At 49.0% G+C, this 25,136-nt stretch overlaps 8 protein-coding genes across 8 annotated transcripts; 6 read left to right on the top strand and 2 right to left on the bottom strand.

Moving 5' to 3' along the window:
- Positions 1 to 6,613: 6,613 nt before the first annotated feature.
- ALTATR162_LOCUS7013 (uncharacterized protein) lies at positions 6,614 to 6,961 on the top strand (the record flags this gene model as incomplete). The annotated part of the gene is made up of 1 exon (XM_043314639.1): positions 6,614 to 6,961. The coding sequence occupies one exon, from the start codon at positions 6,614 to 6,616 to the stop codon at positions 6,959 to 6,961; it is 348 nt and encodes a 115-aa protein (XP_043170574.1).
- A 489-nt stretch (positions 6,962 to 7,450) lies between these two features.
- On the top strand, positions 7,451 to 8,041 carry ALTATR162_LOCUS7012 (uncharacterized protein; the record flags this gene model as incomplete). Its single annotated transcript, XM_043314638.1, has 2 exons — positions 7,451 to 7,489; positions 7,556 to 8,041. The coding sequence occupies 2 exons, from the start codon at positions 7,451 to 7,453 to the stop codon at positions 8,039 to 8,041; spliced, it is 525 nt and encodes a 174-aa protein (XP_043170573.1).
- Positions 8,042 to 11,227: 3,186 nt separating this feature from the next.
- On the top strand, positions 11,228 to 11,584 carry ALTATR162_LOCUS7011 (uncharacterized protein; the record flags this gene model as incomplete). Its single annotated transcript, XM_043314637.1, has 1 exon — positions 11,228 to 11,584. The coding sequence occupies one exon, from the start codon at positions 11,228 to 11,230 to the stop codon at positions 11,582 to 11,584; it is 357 nt and encodes a 118-aa protein (XP_043170572.1).
- Positions 11,585 to 11,629: 45 nt separating this feature from the next.
- Positions 11,630 to 12,382, top strand: ALTATR162_LOCUS7010 (uncharacterized protein; the record flags this gene model as incomplete). Its single annotated transcript, XM_043314636.1, has 1 exon — positions 11,630 to 12,382. The coding sequence occupies one exon, from the start codon at positions 11,630 to 11,632 to the stop codon at positions 12,380 to 12,382; it is 753 nt and encodes a 250-aa protein (XP_043170571.1).
- Positions 12,383 to 12,672: 290 nt separating this feature from the next.
- ALTATR162_LOCUS7009 (uncharacterized protein) lies at positions 12,673 to 13,798 on the bottom strand (the record flags this gene model as incomplete). Its single annotated transcript, XM_043314635.1, has 3 exons — positions 12,673 to 13,253; positions 13,312 to 13,554; positions 13,615 to 13,798. The coding sequence occupies 3 exons, from the start codon at positions 13,796 to 13,798 to the stop codon at positions 12,673 to 12,675; spliced, it is 1,008 nt and encodes a 335-aa protein (XP_043170570.1).
- A 3,292-nt stretch (positions 13,799 to 17,090) lies between these two features.
- On the top strand, positions 17,091 to 17,880 carry ALTATR162_LOCUS7008 (uncharacterized protein; the record flags this gene model as incomplete). Its single annotated transcript, XM_043314634.1, has 2 exons — positions 17,091 to 17,166; positions 17,219 to 17,880. The coding sequence occupies 2 exons, from the start codon at positions 17,091 to 17,093 to the stop codon at positions 17,878 to 17,880; spliced, it is 738 nt and encodes a 245-aa protein (XP_043170569.1).
- Positions 17,881 to 18,141: 261 nt separating this feature from the next.
- Positions 18,142 to 20,785, bottom strand: ALTATR162_LOCUS7007 (uncharacterized protein; the record flags this gene model as incomplete). Its single annotated transcript, XM_043314633.1, has 6 exons — positions 18,142 to 18,844; positions 18,894 to 19,238; positions 19,289 to 19,658; positions 19,705 to 19,862; positions 19,915 to 20,593; positions 20,647 to 20,785. The coding sequence occupies 6 exons, from the start codon at positions 20,783 to 20,785 to the stop codon at positions 18,142 to 18,144; spliced, it is 2,394 nt and encodes a 797-aa protein (XP_043170568.1).
- A 663-nt stretch (positions 20,786 to 21,448) lies between these two features.
- ALTATR162_LOCUS7006 (uncharacterized protein) lies at positions 21,449 to 24,610 on the top strand (the record flags this gene model as incomplete). The annotated part of the gene is made up of 4 exons (XM_043314632.1): positions 21,449 to 21,850; positions 21,924 to 22,404; positions 22,460 to 22,735; positions 22,788 to 24,610. 4 exons carry the CDS (start codon positions 21,449 to 21,451, stop codon positions 24,608 to 24,610), a joined length of 2,982 nt encoding a protein of 993 aa, XP_043170567.1.
- Between the last annotated feature and the right edge of the window lie 526 nt (positions 24,611 to 25,136).

Genomic DNA, 25,136 nt, shown 5'->3' with positions numbered 1-25,136 from the left:
GGAAGCTACACGGCCTCCCTAAGACTATCGTATCAGACCGAGGACTACAGTTTGTATCTGAGTTCTGGAGCTACCTAACCCGACGCCTAGGGATCCAGTCCATCCTGTCTACTGCGTACTACCTAGAAACTGACGGGCAAACGGAGAGAGCGAACTCCTTCCTAGAACAGTACTTGCGAAGCTAAGTTTCGTACCTGCAGGATGACTGGGCGAGATGGCTACCGCTAGCTGAATTTGCGGTAAACAACGCTAACAACGAGAGCACCCGCACAACGCTATTCTTCGCGAACTACGGCTTCTACCCCCGCCTAGGATTTGAGCCTGTTGATCTAAGCCGACAGCTAGCGGCGCAAGACGCCGAAAATCTAGCCCTAAAGATGAAAACTGTCTACGAGTACTTGCGCTCTGAGATCTGTGTCGCACAAGCCTAGCACGAGAAGTACGCTAACAGGAAACGCAAACCTGCCCGCTAGTTCTTTGAAAACGACCTAGTGTGGCTTAACGCCTGGAATATTAAGACCGCCCGCCCGCAGAAAAAACTAGACTGGAAATTCCTAGGACCCTACAGGGTCACCAAGGTCGTTAGCCCGTATGCTTACCGCCTAGAGCTGCCTGCTTTAATGAAGATCCACCCTGTGTTCTACGTGAGCCTGCTCCGCCTAGCTGCGACTGACCCCCTGCCTGGGCAGCGACAAGACCCGCCTCCTCCTGTCGAAGTCGAGGGAGTTGAGGAGTGGGAGGTCGAGGACATCCTAGACTCCCGCTGGGACCGCCGCGGCCGTGGAAGCCGGCCCTGACTAAAGTATATAGTGAAGTGGGTTGGATACGACGAGCCTACTGAAGTACCAGCCGACTACGTCGAGAACGCCTAGGAGATTGTTAAGAACTTCTACTGCCGTTACCTAGACAAGCCCCGTTGATCGCGTTGTCGGAGCTCTGCCTAAGGAGGGGAGTACTGTTACGGCGCTGACCTAGATAGCCTATTAGAGCGCGCTAAGCTGCTAAGCGAGCAGCTGCGCGATCGCTGAAATTCCTGCGCGAACGCGCCCTGTCGTACGCTCCTTGAGCTACGTCCTTGTCTTAGCCTGACCCCGTACTATTAGCGATATTGTAGTGAATATACTGATCACGTGCACCTACCTTCCCTGCCTGCCGACCCCGTGACACTAATAGAGCTGCTTACAAAGCCCTCCTTCCGTAATATGATTAAGTTTTTAAATCTAGAGGCAGAGGCAGCGTTGTAGGTAAGTTCTCGCAGTGTTACTACATACGCAATGCGCTTATTCTGTTCTATACAGCCTAAAGTTGTCTAGGCCCTGTTAGAAGCTGCTAGTAAAATACACGTAAGCTTTAACAGCTAGACGACAAAGGGTAGCAAGCGTAGGTTCTTTAGGGCCGTTGCGCACTTTGCTAACGCTTTAGGAGTAATACACGACTTGCCTATCGCTCTACTACAACTTGTAGGCTCTTATACAGGCGAAGCTATTGCACGTACGATAGCCTAAACGCTTAAGGTGTACGGCATTACTAGCGACAGGCTTAGTTACTTTGTACTTGACAACGCTATAAACAACGACACCGCTGTCGCTGCGCTTGCTCGCGTATACGACTTTAATGCTACTTATTGACGCCTCTGTTGTAGCCCTCACACGCTTAATCTTATTAGCTAGGCAATAATATTTAGTAAGGACTGCGAGGCTTACAACAACGCTACTAAACAGCTTAATACAGAGCAGTTATACATGCGCGAGTAGCGTAAAGATAGGCCGTTAGGCGTACTAATTGACGTTATTAACTTTATCAAAACACTATAATAGTATAAGCTTTTTAGAGAATTTTAAAGCGCTGCTAACGCTAAATTGCCTGCTAGAGAGCGCCTCTAAACGCTTAAGCTAGTTAAGCCTGTTGTTACTCGCTAGAACTCGTATTACGCCTCCTTTGCACGTGCAACTTGACTTTAAGCTGCTTATAACGCCTACGCTAAGCACTATATTAGTCGCATCTCTCTTAAAGATAGACGCGCAAATCAAGCTAGCAACAAGCCTTTAGACGCTCTAAGTTGGATAAGATCAGCTAGCCTTACAGCTGCTGATTAGGCAGTAATAACAGAGTACTAGGACTGCCTTAAGCCGCTTAAGGTTGCTACGGAGCGGCTTAAAGGTCGAGGCAAAGCAGGCAAATTTGGTGCTATATACGAAGTTATACCTGTCTTTAAGTACGTACTCACCTCACTCGAAGCTCGTACGCGCTAATACAAGCAAGTCGATTTTAACCACACCAACGCGCTAGAGGACTACCTTAATATCAACCTACGCGCTGCTTGGCGTAAGGCTAACGAGTACTACGATAAGCTTAATCGATCGCCTGCCTACTACGCTGCTGCCTGCCTCTATCTATACTACAAGTACTACTGCGAGAACAGCTAGGTTGACAAGCTAGAGTAGCTCACCGCCGCTAACGCTAGGTTTCAGCGACTCTGGCAGTCGTATAGACCTTAGCGTATACGCCCCTAACCTCCACTGACTTCAACAACGACTGCGCGTAGTATAGATAACGTAATTAGCGCCTTTATACGCCGCAACAACACTATGCATAAAGCAGCTTACGACGACGAGTACGAGCGCTAGAGGACTTAAGAGCTAGAGTGGAGCAGAGAGCAGTACTTAGGTAATAGTCACCCTGTCGTTTACTAGATACAGATGCGCTCAAAATACCCGTGTTTAAGCTAGTTTGCGATCGATATACTAACAATTCTAGCATTAAGCTGCGAGTGTGAGAGGCTCTTTAGTAAGCTTAGCGACCTACTTAAGCCTAAGCGACGAGCTATTAGTAGTGAGTTGCTAGCTGCTCTTTAGTTAATACGATCGTGGATAAGAGCAGGCTTTAAGACTTATTATAACGACGGGGACGACGTACTAGATGAGGATATTATACAAGACTATAATATAGACGAGTGGGCTGATAAGCCACTGTAGCTGTATACAACTTGATCCTTTAGCGTCTAATCTAATTAATCTACTAATTAAGTCGCAATTAAGCTGCCCGAAAACACTAACAATCAAGCAATAATTAAGCGACGACGACGTCGCTAACAAGCAAGTCAATCGACGACCTCAAGATTGCTTGACTTGCTTGTTGCGGACTGTGCCAAACAGTATTCAGGTCGCCTCTAGATAATCACTCGAAGCCTCACGATCCGTTTAACAGCGATCCTCTTTTGCTAACACTAGTTACTACACTCTCTCCTAATTTAGATACTAATTTACTTAATTAAGCCTTATTAGCTACTCTTAGTCGCAGCCCTACACTAGACCTCTAAACTTCTACTTAAACATTAAGGAAGCGTAAGCGAGACAACGCAGTTAACACGAATTATTTAAACGCTGCACGAAACCGCGAGCTAATCGATAGCAACCTACACGAAACGCATATCCTTCCTAAAGGATCAACACGAGCTTAAAAGCCTTCTCGCAAAAGCAGCAGCTTCTTCGTCAACAAATATTAGTCTGCCTTTGTAGCGGCATCCACTACAGCTTCTAAAACGCGATTTCATCACACAGATCTTCCCCCTAAACCTCGATTCTACTAGGATGTGATGAAGCTACTAGCCTAACACAAGCAAGGCTTTATAGCAGCTATGCACCGCGAAATATCTGACGTTAAGCGCAAAGGTACCTACAGGATTATCAACTGGAAGGACTTCAACGCTTAAGACCACGAGGTCCTGCCACTGCTCTAGGTATTCAAATACAAGCTTGACAGTGAAGGATATCTTACTAAGTACAAGGCTCGAATCTGCGTACGAGGCGATCTTCAAACCACGGCTGAGGATACGTACGCTGCCACACTAGCTATCCGGATATTTCGAGCTCTGATGGCTATTGCAGCCTACTTCAACATAGAGGTTTGATAGTACGATGCAGTAAACGCCTTCACGAATGCTCAGCTTGCTGTACTAGTATACTGCTATCTACTAGAAGGCTTCTCTAACCCTAACTATCTCTGGAAACTGCACCGTGCGCTGTATAGCTTGAAAACCTCGCTACTCCTATAGTACAAAGAACTTACAAAGACTCTTAAAGAGCTTAGATTGTAAGAAGTTAAAGATGCACTATGCCTATAGAAGAACGACAAACTAATAGTATTCTTCTACGTTAACGACATTGTTATCCTCGCTAGACTAGCTTACACAGCTGCTCTTAACGACTTTGAACGCAAGCTGCTGCGACGCTACGAGATTTGGTCGCTTGGGGAGCTAGCCACCTTCTGCGGTATACAGACGCATCGCTGCAGGTTAACTAGAACAATGTGGCTATTACAAGCAGCATACTTTGACAAGCTTAGTGCTAAGTATCTATCACTAAAGTCATTCAATCGACCTCTAGCTACTCCGCTTCTACTTAACGAACTGCTTCCTTTAGACGAACTAAAGAGCGATTCTAACAAACTTAGATACGCACAACTAGTTGGATTAATTAGCTATGTTGCCACTGCTACTTGACCTGATGTTTCTAAAGCTTACTCAAAATTGGCAGAATTTCTAGTTAATCTAGGTTAGCTTTACATTAACGCTGCTTACTAGACGCTTGCCTATCTATACGCAACAAAGGATTAAGCGCTCTACTACGATGCTTCTATATCTACCGACATCGCTTACATCGTTGATTACGATGAGCTAGACTTCTTTGGTGCAACCGACGCCTTATACGCAGACTATAAGGCTACACGGAAAAGCTCTTAAGGCTATATATTCTTCCTGTTTGGCGGCCCTATTAACTAGAAAGCGACACTTTAACGATGTGTTACTAAGTCTACTACTAAAGCTAAGCTTGTTGCTGCTTTATTAGCAGGCACTGAGCTTCTCTGGTGGTGGAGACTCTTCAAGGACATCGAATTCGATCTAGGCAATGAGCAAATACTGTTTTGTGACAACTAGCAGACAATTTGTCTAGTTACTACGGCTACGCTACGACTTAAGACCTTACTGCGACACGTCGATATACATCATCACTGGCTTCGCTAGGAAGCACAAGCACACAACATTAATCTTTCATACATATAGACTAAAAGCTAGCTAGCAGATGGTCTAACTAAACTGTTGCCTCGTTAGAGACACGAAAATTAGGTATCACTTTTGCATTTCAACACATTTCCTAAATTATGAGCTCTACAATGTACAGTACTCTTCCTGGTTTTTCCTACACGGTTTTTACAGGTTTAATGAGGCTGTACTCCTTACGCTCTTTACTTTTATGTTTGTTAGGGGTACTACTAACCTCTATACAGAGCGAGAGGCAATTAGATCTTATATGCTTTTGAGGACGCTCATCAGCGAGATCAACCAACACCGCGACGGCGGACGATCCCCACCTGGAACTGCTCTAATCAAGCGGCTACCCACCGCACTCAAACAAGCAGCTCTACCTGAACAGGGTAGGGGGTGGCCTATGATCACATCAGCTTCTACATACGTTCGAACCTGAGGGAGGTGTGTAAGCCCAGGGTACCTTGCATGGTCACGTGGATTATCCAGCGACCAATCAGCCCACTACTCTATGTATATAAGCTTAGATCACAGACCTCTCGGTGATGAAGAAGAATACACACAATCTACTTACAATGTACCTACTCAAAAGGATGCCTAGTCGATGAGTTGTTATTTTCACCCTCAAGGTACAGCAATCGACGAGTCTCTTAATTGCCTATTTCAGCTATCATCTCGAGTTGTATGAGACTGCGCGGTGACCATGTCATATGGACGTGTTTCCCTTCTATTGTATCCACTCTTCACTCTCAACATCAAGTCCAGCTTGACGTCATCAAGAAAGGGTTGAGTGTCTTCACCATAACCCTATCGTCTTCGATGGTTGATCGAAGTTGCCTGTTTGGGTAAGCCAAGATCCGAGCCATTAGGAGACGACCACAATCTCCATCCCCATATTTCAGTCGGGTGAGGTCCCGTCTCGATTTGCACCACGCGACACAAGTCATCATCATCCGTCTAAGCCATGAATGCTTCGCAACCATTATCTCACGGGATCAACCAACCCAATTCTTTGGATGATGTGACACAGAATCGACCACTGTTATTCACGGTGCGGAATGCTCTACCATCTAATAGCCCAGCCCTATTCATGCTTCTTTCTACTACGGCATCTCAAGCACTTCAACAACATCAAACAAGAAGAGGTACTCTTCGTACTGTCGCCATGTAGAACGGTGAGATCGCACCTCCGCAAGACGTTCCTTAGAGGTCTTTGTGGTGTGTCACATACCCCTCAAGTACAATGCGTAACCCCACCAGATACCTGTAGCGTAGTCTTTACAGTTTAAGTACAACCTATCGTTGTAAGAAAAGTGAGGTTGCACAGGCAGCTGCGAACCTCTTAGCTTACTGGAAGGTGAGACATCTTGCCGGCATGAGCCTCAACCGCACCGCGTGACCTGATGATCTGGGGACGTACACACGACTCATAACCAAAAAGAACACAGCACGAGCTCACATCACCAGCCCAGCTGATCGGAGACTTCTCATTGCCCAAACAGATCACTTATCCTTATCACTATCATCCAAAAACGTTTCAACAACCTTCACAACCTCTTCTCACACATTATGGCACATACTTTTCGGCCCGCGTCGCCTGCCGAACAACTGCCTGCATACTATCAAGACACAGGGGACGAAAACATCCAATACTGTTTCCGTGACTTTGACTCAGAACGTAACTTCGATCTCTTCGATCGGCAAACACGAGAGCACAAAAGCAGTAATTTCTGTATCGACTTTGGTGAGGATGACGCCTTTTGCGCTTTCGACCTCGACGCACAAGCATACGAGAAACTTTTCAACTCGCCACGACCGACCGAGCTACACACGCGATGGATCAATATATGGATGCCTTACAACCAGAAAGACCTCATTCGGACGCTGGCCTCACATTTCGACTTCACGCCACGATAACTGGGCATGATGCAGAGTGACCACATACCGCCCAGAAACAACTCAACATTGCGCATGAAGAAGAGCTCCTCAACATTGAGATCGATGTTGTCGCACGCATCTAGCAAGTCCAGCTCAATCAAGGAAAAGGTGAAACGGGCAAATGAAGAGGTTATGGACTCAGAGTCAGTGTGTCCATCAACCAAGTAAGTTACTTGGTTGACACCAGGGCTCCAAGAAAATGTGGACCCTCTGGACCGGCCGGTTCAACCGGTTGCTTTAACGTAAGCAGATCGTCTTGAAGTGATTGGGCGGTGTTGCACGTCGGTGCTTAAGGTTCCAACTAATTTAGTCCGGCCCACTGTAGTGCTCTAGCGCCCTGATGTCAACCAAGTAAGTTACTTGGTTGTTGGACACACTGCTCAGAGTCGAGTATCGGCATGACTGAGATGATGCAATCCACACAGCTAGAGTTGGTCCGGGACTTGAGTCACTACCAGCTGGTCGACAATGTCTGGCATTGGAGCACAGTGGACTAAGGTCGAAGATGTAAGTCGCACCTGGCTGACCCGAGGAGACAGGCTGATATTGCACAAGTTCTAATCACCGCCCAAGAGCTCTGCTAACGGTGCCACAGATATGTGCATAGGCTACAACTCACTTCACAACGTTCACAGTAAAGAAACGAATACCTACCCTCACATCGCAGACAGAAGCCGAGATGTACCCCACGGCAAGCGCGTATGGAACTGGCTTCTCCTCTGCGAAGACAAAACCGTAATTTTAATCTCCGAAGATCCCTTCCCCTTCGCTAACGGTCCCCTAAACAAAGACGACCTCAGGACGCTCTTCACATCCCGCCGCAACCTAGTTAACGTCTTCCGCCAACTAACCAAAGCACTAACCCCGCTCCGCGACGTAGCCCTTGCACAACTCCCCATCTGCCAACGCCTGGGCAGCAGCGACGAAGAGACAGCGCACCGTCCCACCGACGCCCCCGGCCTCCTCTTCTACTACCTCTTCGAAGACTGGGGCGCAACCTTCGATCTCATTTCCCGGCGCGACCACGGCTATGCCGCCGAACTCGACCGCCTCCGCTAGGAAATGCTGCAAAAAGCGAATCTGACTCACGTCGACCAACTCCACCACATCGGCTGCCAACTTGCTGTCTTGAAACGCGTATACTAAAGCTACGAGCTCATCATCGAGCGCGTCCTCAAGAAACAAGAAACTACCCTGGCTAGCCTGAAGAACTCTCGTATCCTCTCCGGCAACGCGTCACTCGTGTCGTCGCACCCTGTAATCAACGACGCGCCTGGTCCGCTCGTACCGGAAGCTGACAGTTTACTCGGCGTCGCACTGAGTTCCGCAGCGCGCGTCCGGTTTGAACGGCTAAAAGACCGTATCCTGCTGTACGCACTTTCCGAAATCCAAGAATGTCTCGACCAAAAGGAGTCGCTGGTGATGATGAACTTCAACTTCATCGCCATCAAAGAGTCCTTTTCCGTCGAACGCCTTACCTGGGTCACGCTCCTCCTCGCCAAGATAACAATCTTGTTCACGCCTGTGACGCTCATGACGGGGTACTTTAGCATACAATTCAAGGACCTGGAGTTTGAAATGAGGAGTTATTGGAACAGCTTTGGGATTATTTTCGGATTGAGTGTTGCGTTGCTTGTGTTGTTTAGCTGGGTTAGTGGGACGTTTGAGGGGAAGATTATTACGAGTTGGACTAGGGCGGTTTATGATGTTGGGAGGAGGTGGGTTGTGCATAGGCGGAAGAGGGGGAAGATGCTATGAGGGGTGTGCGCGCTTTAGTGATGGGATGAATAGATGGGCGGAAGGATTTTCGTCCATCTGGAAAGGCGCGTGGTATGTGTATGGATTTACAGCCTGTGAAGCCAAATGGAAAATATCGCTCCCTCAAGTCTCGATGATCCTTAGCATCTTCGGCGTAGTTTCGTCGTTCAATAGTCGAAGGTACCGCTCTGCACACCATTAAGATCGCGGACCTAAATGAAAACGAAGAAAAACCCGTCTGCTCACCTCCAGCTTGCCATCTTTGCCCCATCAACCTCAGATATTTACGCAGACCCCGGAGCCTCGTTAGGCTCTGCTTAGGCTCAATATCGCACTGTGCTCTCTTCGTCAAAACAACCGCAGTCCTGTACAGCAGGTAGGCGGCAAATGGCGAGACAGTTTGCCCCTCGCTAGCAATCCCATCCTGACTGAGCCTCCCCACGGACTCCAGGAGGCTGTCGATCAGACCTTCTAAGCGGGCAGCTGACCCGATACGACAGCGTTCCGTAGCATCGTTATATCCGCTTGCCATGATGCCGTTCTCGAAAAGGAGAAAAAGGCCACTAATAGAATCAGCGCAATGTACTGAGGAAAAGGACATGAGGAAGGGGGATCTGACGTATTAGCCAACACCAGACCGCTAGGAAAAAGTCCTGGCACTCGCGGTACCTCGCTCTCAACGACACGGATGAAGGAATCCAGAGTGCCTATTATGAGGCTTGCTTCCTCGATGTTGAAGGGCTGCTCGCCTGTAGGGTCGAAGACGGCTGTGTGGGCTTTGTCTAGGTGGCTCGACGCTTCGAACGCCCTGTGAAACGACAACGCTGCTGCGTTGGTATTGCTACTGGTGTGGATTTGGAAGCCTGGACTTGGACGGCCTCGCGTAATGGGCGGCCATTTTCCGTGTTCAATGGCTAGATACCTGGATTTGCAATCGCGGATTAGCGGGTATGGAACGCTACACTCTCACAGGTAACGGTAGCTGGTCATCCGGCCGCTCCACGCACCTGTCTAATATCGTAATGGCACGCCAAAGATCCGTATCATCCTCGCCATCAACATTAACTACCATGTCCAACGAGGACTTCAATGAGACCTCTTGGTTGCCGTAAATAGCTAACGCGTCTGCAGCTCTGATTGTAGCAGCTATCGATAGATAAGCCGCAGGGTAGAATCCATGAACCGCCTCAAACAGGGTGATCAAGACCCTTGATCTAACAATATTCGTCGAGATAATTCCAGCGGCCTCCAGCAAGCCAAACCAAGATTTGCTCAGCAGATACCTCGAAGTCACATCAGGCGGGAGTCTATTCTCCTTTCCTAATTGTTCTGGACGAGCCCCGAAAAGTAATATTGTAACCGCGAGAAAAAGCGAACTAACATCGGCATCACACCACGCTTGCGATATCTGATCACAGAGCGTGGATTCCGGTATGAACGCAAACCACGGATATACAGCTCGGCTGTATATCGAGGAAACCATTCCCGGCTCGAACTTTGTCAGCGCACGCATCATGGCTAATCTCACGCCGGCCGGCGAGAGCGCGTTCTCAACGTCTGGGACTGAAATGACCTGCGGCGCAGGACTTGTATACCGGCAGTTTTGAGAAAGCCTGCAAGCAATAAGTGAAGGCAATGGGTGGCGTTGGCCATACAGCGTAATCCGCCTTCTTACCGCTTGCATATGGAACATTGGGGCTGTGATCTGTCGCATCTTCTCTTATGGGCTTTGCAGCGCAAGCACGCCTGCCTTGCCGGATGTGGTGGTCTCGCTGAGTTGTTCATCCCGAAAGTCAGGACACGTGCTGGAGTGGTGCGGGAGGCGGAAGTCAAGATGCGGACGCAGGTGCGGAGTCAAGTGCGGAGGTGCGGGAGGGGCGCGCGGAACTTGAAACGTCATCAGCGGCGCCTGCTCGGTGCTTCCCTCAGACTACTCTTCGGCGACATTAAGGCGTGGTCGTTACAACAAAATTTGTGCCTTTTCGGAGCTACGCATGGTTAACAGAATTTCTGCCTTCTTTTCTAGCGGCATGGGTTGGGTTGGGCTCTGTAGGTTCTTTCTGTCATATGAAACGGGTTACACAGTTTTTGCCTCTTCGCATGCCCTCTCTCCATCGCGAGAACCAGTCAGCACTAGAGGCGACATACTGCGCTTGATGAATCACCTCTCCTGCACGTAACAAGACCCTCGCGATGGAAGTAAGCCGGGCGGCGCCTAACTCATCTAGTTTGTTCGGTCGTACCTGCAGCACAAGCCTACCCTTGTTTTGATGTATCCTCGTCCTCCCTCTAGGCCTGCTTCGAGCCAGACATCCAAGCTTCCTACCTACGAGGCACATTACTAATAGTCTTCGCATATTACATTCAGAATATTATAAAGAGCTTTTCGCAGGATGTTGAAGATGCACGCTTCCAGCTCTGAACTTCAACACCATTACTAGACCCGCAATAACACCATCGCCCCCACCCTCCAAACCAACATCCACTATGTCGACACACAAGGCCCTAGTGCTGGAAGCTCACAGCGCACCGCTTGTTGTCAGAACTCTACCCGATCCCCCAGTCACGATGGGTTCAGCTCTCGTCAAAATTCTGTACGCAGATCTCTTTCCCTACTCCCGCGACATCTTCAAAGGAAAACCTCCATACCCAAGCAAGACGCCATACACGCCAGGTACTGCTGCTATTGCCCGCATCCTGGAAGTCGGGCCAGATGCTACTTGTCTCAAGGCGGGGGACGTCGTGTGGGTTGATTCGACCATCACCGCCCGCGACGATCCAGAGACACAAGTCTTGTTGGCTCTCATTGAGGGTTCAACACCCGGTGCAAAGAAACTGAGTTAAGAGATCTGGAGCAATGGTTGCTACTCCGAAAAGGCTCTTGTTCCGATGGAGAATTGCTTTCAGTTACCTCCGTCTCTCTTCCAAAGCAAGGAGGAAGGTGGTCTTGGCTATCACTTCAAAGACCTAGCGATGCTGCACTTGCACCTCGTAGGCTTCGGAGGCCTTGAAGCTGCAGGTGTCGGACCGGGCAGCACCGTCATTGTTGCGCCTGGCTCTGGCAAGTTTTCCGGTTCTGCCGTCTTCACTGCCTTAGCGCTGGGCGCGAGGGTTGTTGCCGCAGGTCGGGACCTGCGGAAGCTTGAGCACTTGTATCAACTTCCTGGAGCAAGGCAGCGAATCAAGCTGGTCGAGCTTGTTGGCGACGTGGCCAAGGATCAACAAGCCCTACTGCACGCGACAGGCGGTAAAGGAGCGCACGTATACATGGACTTCTCCCCACCAGCGGCATCAGGACCGACGACAGCACCACACATCACAGCTGGTATCAACGCGCTCAGGCGGGGGGGTCAGCTTGTCCTTGAAGGCGGCATTTATACGGATATTGCACTTGACTACCGCACTATCCTCTTCAACTCTCTCACAGTAAGGGGCCAGATGGGATACACTAGACAACAGCTCGAGGCATTTATTCGCATGATTGAAAACGGCAATGTCATCCTGGGGGATGCGGTCGGTTTGAAAATTGCAGGGACATTCGGACTCGAGCGGATGGAGGAAGCGATGGATTTGGCGGAGAAGGGGACGGGGTGGGGCGGAGATGTGCTCTTGGCACCGAATGGAGAAGATCATAAGCTGTGAAATGGTGAAGTGGTCAATTGTATATTACGCCTGCTCGGTCATACGCCCAAACGTCAGTAGTTTGACCCATACCCAAAGGTTGTACATCAACATGATAACAATAGAATGTAGTTTCTTCGTCATCTATAACTCGCTACCTTGCATTGCCAACATAAGAAACAGACATAAGAAACCGGAAAAACCATCTAACATGATGACTCCAACAAATTTATAAGATATGGCAAACAACACAGCCCTAGTGTAATCAACTCCCAGTCCTGACGCTGATCATTGATGGTACTAGCGTAAATCTACACCATACTTTGGACTGTTGCTTTAGGTTTACTGTAGCTGGTATCGTGCTGTCCGAGAGATGACGCAGACATTCGAAGCTCGACTAACGAGGCCGCTTGACGTCTGTTGTATAGATCCGTGACCTCACTTGGGTGAATCCAATTGAGCAAGCACATGACCGTCAGCATGAGCAAGGCGTCGAAGATGTATAGGTAAGCCTCGTGGCTCAGAAGGTGACCGGCGTTCCCCTCAATGTACTCCGCGATCCTGAAAACGTTTCGAACAAGGATAAGTGCGCTTGTTCCATACAAAACATAGATGTGGCGCTTCCAAGGGAGTTCGTTGACGGCAGATCGTGGGAGGAGGGCGACGGCAGTGAATGAGGAGTCGACGCGCGAGTTTGGGCGGAGCTTCTGGAGAAGTGTCCGTGGACCATATCGCTTCTTGACAGGTATGTCGTTTATGAGTCGACGGTGGAAATCGCCGGCGACTACGACGAACAGGGTGAAGAAGATCAGCTGGAAGATCAGACCACCGACGATGATCTTTTCACCCTTGTGTACATCCTCCATCGTTCCCATTGACTGAATGCTACTACCTGTGACTGTGTTAGTATACCAATTCAACTAGAATTGCGAGGTTGTGTCTTAACTCACCAGCACCTTGCATAAAGAAGCTAAGAACATCTCCGGCGACAAAAGTCCTCGTTAAGCGCTTTTGCCGAACAAGAGAATACCTCTCGCCATCTACCATAAGCATGATCCGACCGAGGATGATGTATATCGATGCCGCAAAAAGAGCAGGAGCGACCAGGATGAGTAGCGACTGCATGATGTAAGGTCCCAGAGCCCAAATGTCCTTGTTCGAAAGAAAGCGGCCAACAAATCCTACAGTCTCGACTAGATAAAACATGTCAGCTTTTTGTGTATGGAATCAGAAAGACAGGGATATTTTCTCACAGATACCGCCGATGACCAAAGGTAGAAAATACCAAGTCCTCCGCCTAACGAGCTGGAAGACATGAAGACATGTCGTAAGGCCAAACGCAATGACGAAGATTATTGCTGCCACTTTCGAGGGCACATATCGATACAGGACGTAGGCGTTTGGGTCGTCTATTGAAGGATGGGGTTCATTGGCCATGATTGCGGATTACGGCGAGCAGGAGCGGCGGTGCAGGAGAGAAGAAGAAAGATGCAAAGAGAAGAAGATGGAAAGCCCTGATTTTCAGGGTCGTGGTGAAGAAAGTATGCTTTGATCGAGAAAAGACTTCTCTGTCCATACATATATATGTACGTGGTTTTGCCGTGCCCTACCCGAGACGTTGGGTGTATACCGCATACCCTAGCGCACCTCGCCGCACTAGTAGAGTGGAGGTCTGTGTACATCGTATCGTATCCTATAGCGTCCGAATCTGGAGGTTCTTTCGAGGGTTAGCGTGCAGGAGTCAGGTTAGACGCTAGAGAAAATACTCCAAATATACGCTTTCCGAGATCACGGCTTGCTCCGTGACGCATGTCTGTCGAGGCTGGTATATTTTCGTGTATGTCCCTTTGCGTTTGTGATCTAAATGGACGCACTGCATTCTTAGTAGTTTGACTACGAGGTTTCCAAGCCTCTGCAACTTGTACTTGGCAATCCTTTCTCGATTCATGCGACATTTACGACCCCCAAGCTCACACGGCATACTAGGAAGCTCGAACTCACGAATAATGATCGATTTTGTCTATGGTAAACCTGTCGATGCTAGTCTACGGATAGCTATGCAGTGAGAAAAAATCTGCTATACAACTCTGGTACCGTGGAAAAAAAAGTGGCTATGGGATTGAGAGTCCTAGGCGACAGCAGCCTGATATTCAACCATTAAGGTGGGGTAGGCATCGGTGCGACGCTCAGTCTTTTCGAATGTATGACTTGCCGTGGCCAATCTAGCCAATGCAGTAGTTCTGGTGCCGTAGTTGTCAACAGTCTCTCAGATGCATTGAGAAGCCATTCTGGCCACGCCCCAATCCACCACACAGGACGACCTTGTGCTAACAATGCTGCAAAGTAGCACAGAATAACGCACGCAATCGGTTCGGATGAGCCGATCAAGTCCATAAAGTGCTCCTCGATTCGCGTGATCCACCCGAGAACTAAGGAGTACTCGTTGCTTCGAAGAGACGCATGTCGGAGTCGCAACGATGCTACATGGAGTTCGCTAATAGCGCGTAGATATGACTCCTTGTCTTGTACGCTGCAGCCAGTATCCGTCAATCTTCTCAGATCTAAGATCTCCGAGACATGCTCGTTCTCAGCATGCATATCGAGAGTCTCTACCTCATCGCCCTCCGCTAGATCTGATATCTGCACAAATATCTCACTGTCTTTCAGCTGATCCCAGAATAAATTGGAGACAACTTGCACGCCTGCCAATAGCCGAAAACAGTGGTTGATGGTAGCGATAGGATCTTCCGGTTGCTGGAGCTGGGAGGAGCTAAGATTGTAAGTGAACAGGACTGCAGACATCATGAACATCGGGACTGCAGCCTCGAGAGATGGTGAAGCGATATGCGACCTGTAGGTTTCCAAACCTCGTGAGATGTGGGAGTTTGCTCGATCAAGATACAGGGCTTTGTCTAGGTTCGAGTCGGAATCAGCTATGTGTAGCGCGGACATGGCCAAGTAGCCATGTAGGAGGAACGGGTGGTCGAAGGCGACTTGTAGAAAAAGATCAGGCCAGTTTTTGTCGTCAACGAAGGAGTTTGGACGCATTGCCTTGCAACCTTCTGATGTCCAGTGGTTTAGCAAACGTAGGTCCAAGAGCGAGAATTCTCTCTTTGTTTCTAGTTCAGAAATGCATGGAACTTCGGACGACAACTTCTTTAGAATAATAGAAGTGTAATGATCGGGTACATGACGGACAGTCTGAGGAGGGCTCGATTTTAGATCTGGCCAGGTACATTGGACGTTTGACCGTATACAACCCGCACACTTTGGCCGCCGTTCGTTACACTGGAACCAATCAGCATGAATCTCTTGGGCGCTTGTTAGATTTGCACGGTAGTTCAAGGCGGCTTCTAGTAAGCTTGCACCTGTTATCAGCGCACATATATTGGTACAACTTACCTTGATGTGCCGCTTTTTACATTGGAAGCAACCAGATCGACTTTTTTTGTGTGATCTCCTTATGGCTACTCGGCTTGTAGGCTCAGTCATGACCGCTGTTGGCAAACAATAGTTACGCGAGATGTACGATTGCTTGAGACCGGATGGAAAAGCACCATACGGCAGTTTTCCAGATTGTGTCAGAATCAGTCTTAGGGGTAAGACTAACTAAGAACGGACTGTCAAAATTTACGAGAGTCTGCCGAATATAGATAATCATTAGCGAATGACACACTTCGTAACTAAAGTTAGCGTAGTAAGGAGATTATCGAACATAGGCCGACCACCGGCATAACGGCAGCAAACGCCTGCGGCGAGAGAAACCAAATCATGCTTCGCAAGACGGTCCCGTTTCAGTCTCTGTCTTTCGCGCTAGTAGTAAGGATACCCACGAGAAGGGTTTGCGAGCATGACGTTATGTGATGAAGAAGGGTTGGCAACTGCAGCCACGATTCGGATAATTCTGAGTTTCGCCAAGATCCGCCAATCCGCTTTAGGTTAATAGACCTATCGCCAAACAGATGCCCCCGAAACTTCGGAAACCTCAGGTGGCTCGGGTCTCACCCGAGAAAATCCTTGAAAAACGCGAGCCTGACCTCGCAGAACCCGAGACTTCGCAACGTTGCAGCAGCCCTCACACCCTTAGCATGTCGCCATCGCCAGCACAGACTCCGGACGACTCCACAGGGGCATGCACAAGACTCCAAGTCCGTTCGAGTTCGGCAAAAAACAGGCGGACTCATGCAAAGTCGAAGTTGGGTTGTAGTACGTGTAAATCCAGGAAGATCAAGGTATGTAACAACATTGTGCTATACTCTACACCACCATTTGGTAGAGAAAAAAAAATCCCTGACGTTCCCAGTGTGATGAGCAGCGACCATCATGCCGAAACTGCATCAAACACGCAGTCATTTGCGACTTCTTGCGAGGTCAAGCTTCTGACATAGATCTCTCCTCTCCCGCGCATCAGACAAGCGTTCAATCACAGTCCTCCCCATTAGCGGGAATCAACTTAGTCTATCAAGCAGGTGACCTCAATATGATCGACTTGGAGCTCATGTACACCTTCACAACTTTTACCCACACCACTCTTTCAAATGATGCCACAGTTCGCCATTTATTCAGGACAACTGCTACACGTATGGCGTTCGGCTCTGAGCTCCTTATGCGGGCTATATTGGCTGTTTCCGCTTTACATCTCGCACACTTACGTTGTGATAAGCGCGAGCTTTACACTAATATCAGCATGCGACACCATCAAGTCGCTAATCGCTTAGCCGTAACACTTATGAATAACGCGGAAAATCTGAAAACCGAAGACTGCGAGAGTTTGCATCTGTTCTCAGCCCTTACTTCTTTTTTTGGTGAGTTGTTCGCTTCGACTCATAAGAGACTAGCGATGGCTGACGTGCTCAGCACTTGGCTCCCCTAAGAGCGGATACAAATCTTTGGTCATCGGCGAATCCGTGATCCCTGATTGGCTGTCTATGCTCCGTAGCTCCGAACCTTTACTGAGTATTCTCAACCCTGCCAACTACGACGGTCCCTTGGTACCTCTTTTCACTTTCGGTAGACAGCAGTGGCAGATCTTACATGGCGCGTCCCGTCCTCATAGCAAGACGCTCCTTCAAGATCTACAGGCGCTTGTGAACAGCTCATGCACGGAGCCTGAATTGCTGCCCATCTACAACAATACCATCGAACTTCTACGCCGTGTCTTATCGCTGGTGATTCTGAATAGCGTCGACAGCGAGGATTATGGCAATGACGGCGCTGCCAGTAATCCGTTGCCATCAAGCACTAGCTATCCGACGCCTAGACTTGAAGCATGGGACGCTTTGTTATTGCTCTGGGAAGTTTCCGGAGACTTTATCCCGTTGCTCAAAGCGCCAGTACCAAGACAGGAGGCAGTGGTTATATATGCTCATTTCTTGATTCTAATCAAAAAGCTAGAGCAGAGTTGGTGGCTTGAGGGATGGGCCACACACATGATGGAGAGGGTTTGGTTATCGTTAGATCATCAGCATCGAATGTGGATCCAGTGGGCTGTGGAAGAGATTGGTTGGATTCCTCCTTGATACAGGTTTTATATGTTCCTGTTAAGAGTCAAGACGGCCTTTCATAGGAATTACTTTGATAACTTGAGACATAATGTTGTATGAACACAATCCATGGTACGCTGCACTGAAACATTTTGTCGGTTCCCGATACCGATATCAAACGACAATGGCCTCTTTATCTTGAGCGGTCGACTCAGCATCTACTTGAAGGATACCGGTACATCAATCGTCTTACATTTGGAGCAGCACTCCCTACTTTCTATTCTATCAGCGTCGACATCATGCCGTTTCTCTTTGCTGAAAGAGCTTGAAGGCATTGACGACATTCAGGACCTCCTCTTCTGTAGCATGAAGCTCTCCAAGGTATGCGCTCTCTGCAAGTTTCGCCGCAGCGATCTTTCTTCTCATCCGCGATTTTGCTGCGTGACGAATGCTTTTGCTTATACCCTGTCCAGAATAGCCCACGAGGCCTATTCCTGCGGATGCAAGCTTACTCCCAAGACCGAGTACACCCTTACCAATGCCTTTGGCCACACCGATGGATCCTTCCGCTTTTCCATTCGCGTACGACTGCATCCAAAGTCCCGTCACACCATCAGTCACGCCATACGCAAAATTCTTGCCCGCGACGGCGAATCCACTGCTCCAGTCCTTGACATTCCCATGATCCCTAACTTTCTCTCCATATAGCGTGGGGACCGCATTGAAACCCTCAGCACATGCAAAAGGAATGTCGACCAAGCCTTTCACAATGCTCATGTTGAACCTTCCAATCTGCTTAGCTGATGCGGTAGCTATGCGCCCCGCGGTGGCGCCTCCATTTACTCCTTCGGCGATGCAATGTCGTAGTTCTAATATCGGCGAGCTGACGACGCCGACCAAAGAATGGGTCATGTCATGAAGCCAAGAAACGTAAGCCGAAGTGGTACTTGTTACGGGATCCCATCGATTGTTGTGGATGCTGAATGGTCGGGTTTGATGTCTGGTAGTCTTAGTCGTTGTCAAATCATGATAGGCACGCATTCACTCACATAGTCAGATTAGCAGAGCATATGAGGCCGTTGTCCAGAAGAATTTGTGCGGCCAATTTCGAAAGCTTGATGTCGTATTTTCGACATTTCCATGCCGCAGGATGATTCTTCATCAAGTCGCATTGTATCATAGTGTGTGAGAGATTTGCGTGGAAAGACTGTGCAGCCGCTTTTACACCATTCTCCGTGAACATCTTGTGCGATATCATCTTCGCAGCAGTCTTGGCCTCTTCGGTCAAGCAGAATGATATTGCTTTTGCGAGATTCTCGCTGTCAAGTACCTTTTGTGGTATAGGCTTCGGACCAGTGCCAGCGGCGGCAATCATGTTTCCCCAAAACGCTTGGCTATCAAACAGCATCAGCTTAAATCCAGATGAGACAATGAAGCCACTTACTCTCCAAAAAAAGGAACGACAACAGTTGGACATGAATTCGATAGTCCACATGCGGTGGTTCCCGCTCCACCATGATGCACAACTGCTGCAACGCGCTGGAACAACCATTCATGTGGGCAGCCACCAACAAATAACACATCAGCAGTCGATGGTAGTCCTTCGCCTAGTCCACTCCATCCACGTGAGATAATCGCACGCACACCAGAAATTCGGATAGCTTCAAGAAGCATTGTTGTCATCTTCACAGGATCCTGAATGACAATGCTGCCAAACCCAATGTAGATTGGAGGGGAGCCATCCTGGAGGAACTTCACAAGCTCTGGAGGCGGAAGATAATCAGGAGGATCCCGGAAGAAGAAACCGCACACATCTGTCATAATTAGATGATATCATGCGCAGCTATGCGGAGGACTTACCGATGTGCTCTGCCCAGTCAGAAGGCTTGGGAACAAGTGCAGGGGACCAACAGTACGTAAAGGGTACCTTGAGGGCTTCCGCAAGTACAGGCCCCACTGTAGATGGAATTGGTTCAAGATCCAAGGCGTGCCTCCACTTGTTGATGATGTCTCCGAGTCTGACCTCAACATTAGTAACAGCACTCTGGAATACCCCTTGTTGCGACTCACCCTTGCCAAGTCAGCCATTCAATGATGCCATAACTGACCTGATTTATTATGGCAGGTGATATCTCACTGGCTCTGAAATTTGCTAGTGGATGTGGGAAAGCCTTAGTGCTACTCCATGGCATTGTAAACATGAGATGGATTAGTATACCCAAAGCTTGCGCGCAGTGAATATGCGCAAAACTTGGTGGGTTAGCAATTATTGCGTCAGCGACAAAGGGCTGGCCAGCTGTATTAGGCTCGATACACGAGCTCCAACATCCATCTAATAGCTCGGCAACCATGGCACGCTTCTTCTGGATGTTACCTTGACGAAGACTTTGCGTGCTCGGGAGGAGTCCCGGGTTCTGCACCATGTATGCCATCAACTCCTTCGGATTGCCACCAATAGGATAGAATTCGAGACCAGAATCTTGGACAAAGGTTTCGAAGACATTGTGAGTAGCTAGTCGCACTCTATGCCCATACCTTTGCAGTTCCTTCCCAAGAGCAACAAAAGGCTGCACATCGCCACGACTCCCGACTACTTGCACAACGATGTTCAATTTGATTTTCCACGCTCGGTGTACAGAGAATCGCCTACTGAGAGTATGTTGACTCTCCGTAGTGCCTCGCTTGCTTGCTAAAGTCAAGAGAGTTTTGGTGAGCGGAGAGTCGAGATCGATGTTGACCCGGCCGTCTTCTGAAAAGGGTTAGTGCCCGTCTTCGGAAAGAAATAATGTCAATGGGTATTACCTGAAGTCTCGGCAACGACGGGCGAGGGCGAAAAGCCCAGAGATTTCTCCAATCCAGAGTCGGAAGCAGAGCATTTGAGATTACTATTCGAAAATCGCAAATTCTGATCATCGCTGCCGGTCCTTGCGCGATGCGCCATATCAACGTAGCAGTAACGGTCAGAAACGGGAATTTAAGAAGACAACAGTTTCCCAAATACAATTGTACCATGTTGAAGATACTAGATCTGCACTATGATCTAATTCAACTAAGCTTGATAAGGGCAGACTGGTGAATTCAGGCCGCGCATTAGTCCGGTTGTTACAACATGGAGCTGATTGGCAAAGGTGAACCGCCGGCATTCCCCGCCCGCCTTCCGAGGCAGAACTCGCATTTCTCGGGTTTGACCCGAACCTACGGGCCATGGCGCATTACGCTAAAGACACTACGTAACTGAACTGCGGGTGGCGTAATGTGTTTAGATATCCCCGAGATTTGTCTCCACAAGGATCGCTCTCCACAAAGGCGGTTCCTGCAGCGATAACTCCGGCGATCTTATGCGCATTTTTTGTTCCGTCGAATACAGCACTGCGTAACCGTAACCATTAGGACTGACTCAGCTAGCTCATCATCGGACAATAATAACGACATCGTATACGGTTCCTGCCCAGGCTTCACAGAGAGCCTGAGCGAGGCCTTAGCTCTTGTCCTAATGACGGGATGACCATAACTGGGAGCATGTCGCCATGCTCCTATAAAAGCGTTGTCTATCCTAAAAGCTTCACGATCATAGCCAAAGAACTCGACAATACACTGGCTAAACATGCGACATTCCATTCTTCCACTCGTTCTCTCTTCTTTTCTCACAGCGAGGGCTGTTGGTCATATCCTTGACGACTTTGAGGATCCACCTCTGGAATACAGGCCAAAATTCCGATACTGGCTTCCTGATGCTGAGGTTGACATCGATTCTGTCAAGAAAGATGTTGGCCAAATCGCTGCGGTCGGCAGTGGCGGTTTGGAGTTCCTTCCATATTACCAATTCGGTGCCCCATCGACCAACTGGTCAGAGTATGGATTTGGATCCGAAGCTTCTCGTACCGTCATGAGAGCCGCCATGAGCGCCGCCGATGAGCTGGGAATCTTCTTCGATTTTGCCGTTGGTGCAAACCAAGGACAGGGTGTCCCGGCCGAGGCTGGCAGTGTGGGCTTGGCCTTGGAACTGGTTCGTTGAATCCTTCCGTTTTTCCTCTAGCTCTTGTATACCAAGACACTGAAAGCTAACTTCAACTTTGTAGGCATATGTCAACATTACTATCAATCATGGACAACACTTCAACGGGACGTTGCCGCTTTCAACGCAGCCGAGCGACGCGAATTTGGAGTACTTCATGCATCCCCTACAGGAGTTTGGTCAACAGAACTTGACAACAGTCATAGCAGTAGAAGTCGTAACGAACTCTACTTCAAGTCCTCACGTGGTCGATGTTGGTCGTATCATTGACCTGTCAGAGGAAGTAGACTTGACATCGAGGCATCTAGACTGGCAACCCCCGAAGGACTCTTTGTCACAGTGGCGGATCATGGCATGGTATCAGAGATACACGAACCAAAGATCCATTAATGGAGGACCAGACGCTGTCAACTTCGTCCAAAATGGATCGTGGATCATTGATTGGTTCAGCCCCGCAGGCGCTGAGCGTCTGACGAAGTTTTTCGACGAATACCTCGTCCCGGAGCAACAAGACCAGGAGCTGTTGTCTAAGGTTGGACAGAATGGTGAGTCTAAGACCCCTTATATGCTGGATCTGTGAGATTCTGACGGCAATTCTAGCATGGCAAGACAGTATGGAAATGAACTCTGCACTTTGGTGGACACACGGATTCTTCGAACAATTTCGCACCGACCGAGGATACAACATCCGCAAATGCCTGCCTCTTCTCATCCGGACCGACACTTTCTGGGCGTCTCAAACTATTCCCTACGGAGAGACCTTTGAATCGCAAAACAGCACTTATGGTGATCGCTGCAACGACGATTACCGGATTGTTTTGCAGAAAGGGTATAAGAAGTACATGGGATACATGAGTGAATGGGCCCACTCCAAAGGTCTTCGGTACTCCAACCAGCCCGCCTATAACCTCCCGTTGAATCTGGTGAGTACCCGTATGCCATATTAATACTCTGATACTTACTGTTACGCTGCTTGATTCTGTCGGTCTGATCGACACACCTGAGGGAGAGTCTTTGGGTTTCAACGATGACCCCGATCTCTTCCGCTACATGGCAGGCCCCGCACATATGGCCGGGAACTCTATCATATCTTCAGAATGTGGTGCCAAGAAGACGGCTGGTTATACTCAAAGCATACAAGACCTGCTCTGGCATGTGCGACGTGGCATGGCGACTGGCATCACCATGAATGTCTTCCATGGATATGCGTACTCAGGACCCGCTTTCAACACAACATGGCCTGGTTACACGGTCTTTGCCTACACAATCACCGATATGTGGGGGCCGTGTATGCCGGCCTGGACGCACATGAACGACACCATCGCGTACGTCTCCAGGAACCAACTCCTTGGTCAAACAGGCACACCTCAAGTCGACATCGCTTTCTACATGCATGAGGCGTCCTTTTCAGGAACTGCTTATCAAAGCAACAACCTGGAGCATCTCGGTTTCACATACGACTTCCTTGGCCCTCGAAGCATTAGCGACAGCAATGCGACAATCGACAGCAGCTCGCTTACTCTCGGAGGGCCTTCTTACAAAGCACTAGTTTTCGCCAACCAGACGAAGTTGACGGTCGAGGTGGCAGAGCAAATGAAGCTTTTTGCAGAAGCCGGATTCCCAGTCTTTGTGATTGGCCGAACAGATTTCCACAGCGCGGGCATGAAAGGCAACGAGTCAGCCGTCGTGTCGCGTATTATGGAGAATGTTCTGGCAACACACAAGAACGTAATAGTTTTGTCTTCTGCCAAACAACTCCCGAATGCCCTGGTCGCCAAGAAGATACGCCCAAGGACCTTGATTCGTCATCCGAGCGAGAAGTCGAGGTGGTACTCGTTCAGGAGGAACACGCCTAATAACGAGATCGTCTTTCTCTACAACGACGGGGTTAACACAGAGACTATTGATGTTAAGTTTGAGGGTGTGGCTGAAGCAGTACCTTACGTCCTCAACGCGTGGACCGGTGCTGCCACTCCATTGGTGCAGTACACTACCAAAGCCGACAGAATCATAGCTGCGATTACACTCGACGCCAACCAGACAATGTCTATCGCTTTTACCAGGAAGACCGAGGGTACCACGAACGTATCGGGTCTACCGCAGCCACCACGTCATGTGGTACGTTCAGCATTGGGCCATGTCGAGGGCTTTTTACATTCGGATTGCGGTGGCAATTGCAGCGAGATCCATGCCTATCTCTCTCGCGGTCACTCCAAGATAACCCTCTCGAACGCCCGGACCTACAAATTCGACGCCGCCCCTCCTGTCGCAACACCATTAAAGTTTTGGAACATTACTATCCATGATTGGCAAAGCGACGATGACCAGTACAGCATCAAGACCAAGATCACGCGCCACGAGTTTCCTGAGAGTCCGTTGCTTCCATGGAAGGACCTGAACGCTACTCTCCTCGAAGACGTGAGTGGTACAGCAGACTACATCACCGAATTTGCCACCCCAACGATGGAAACCAACCAGGCATTGGGAGCTCGCTTACACCTCGGTGCTATCAAGGATTCCGTACGTCTTTGGGTGAACGGAGCCAGGGTGTTTGTAGACCCGACGAGTGCTGCGGATATTGTTGTTGACATCACAAACTACCTCAGCCCGTCAGGCATGCCAAACGTGGTTTTTGCGGAGGTAGCGTCGAACCTTTACAACCGGGTTCGGGCCGACAGTAAATCTATTGAGTCTCTCGGCATTAGCGCATCCTTCACCGCTGGAACCTATTATCAAGCGAACCCTCCTTAGGCCTACGGACTTGTTGGTCCTATCTCGGTAGAATGGGTTGAAGTCGTGAAGCTAGATTGACGTCTATCTTGAGGCAGGGAGGCAACCAAAAGTTTTCCTTTGTTGATGTTGAAATGTGGGAGGCTGGGCACCAACCACCTCGTGTATATAGGGGCGTTTCGCTCATCTTCATTCTTTCGCTAATCTCTTTATTTCATCCTCTTTCAAATAATCGACACCAGAGCAGCCTTGTAAAAGCATATGAAAAAATGTATCGCGGGCGCACTACAACAAGTCTCCAACACTCTGCTACTGCAACTTCACAAGATAGGCATGATAATTGCCACTACTATTGCATCCCATCGACTCGTTATTAGTGTAGCTTCTGATTCAAGTTTCATTGTCTACATAGTCATACACCATGTTTGTGGGCACATCAACGGTCGTCTTCGGCACCATGCGCTATCGCATTACGCACTTCGTTGCAACTAACACTCGGCGAATTTTAATCTGATGCAGATCCATCCAAGATACCCAGATCTTTCTA

Source organism: Alternaria atra (assembly GCF_907166805.1).
Source record: "Alternaria atra isolate CS162 genome assembly, contig: 26, whole genome shotgun sequence".
Taxonomy (NCBI): domain Eukaryota; kingdom Fungi; phylum Ascomycota; class Dothideomycetes; order Pleosporales; family Pleosporaceae; genus Alternaria; species Alternaria atra.
This window is presented reverse-complemented; position numbering and strand designations above follow the sequence as displayed.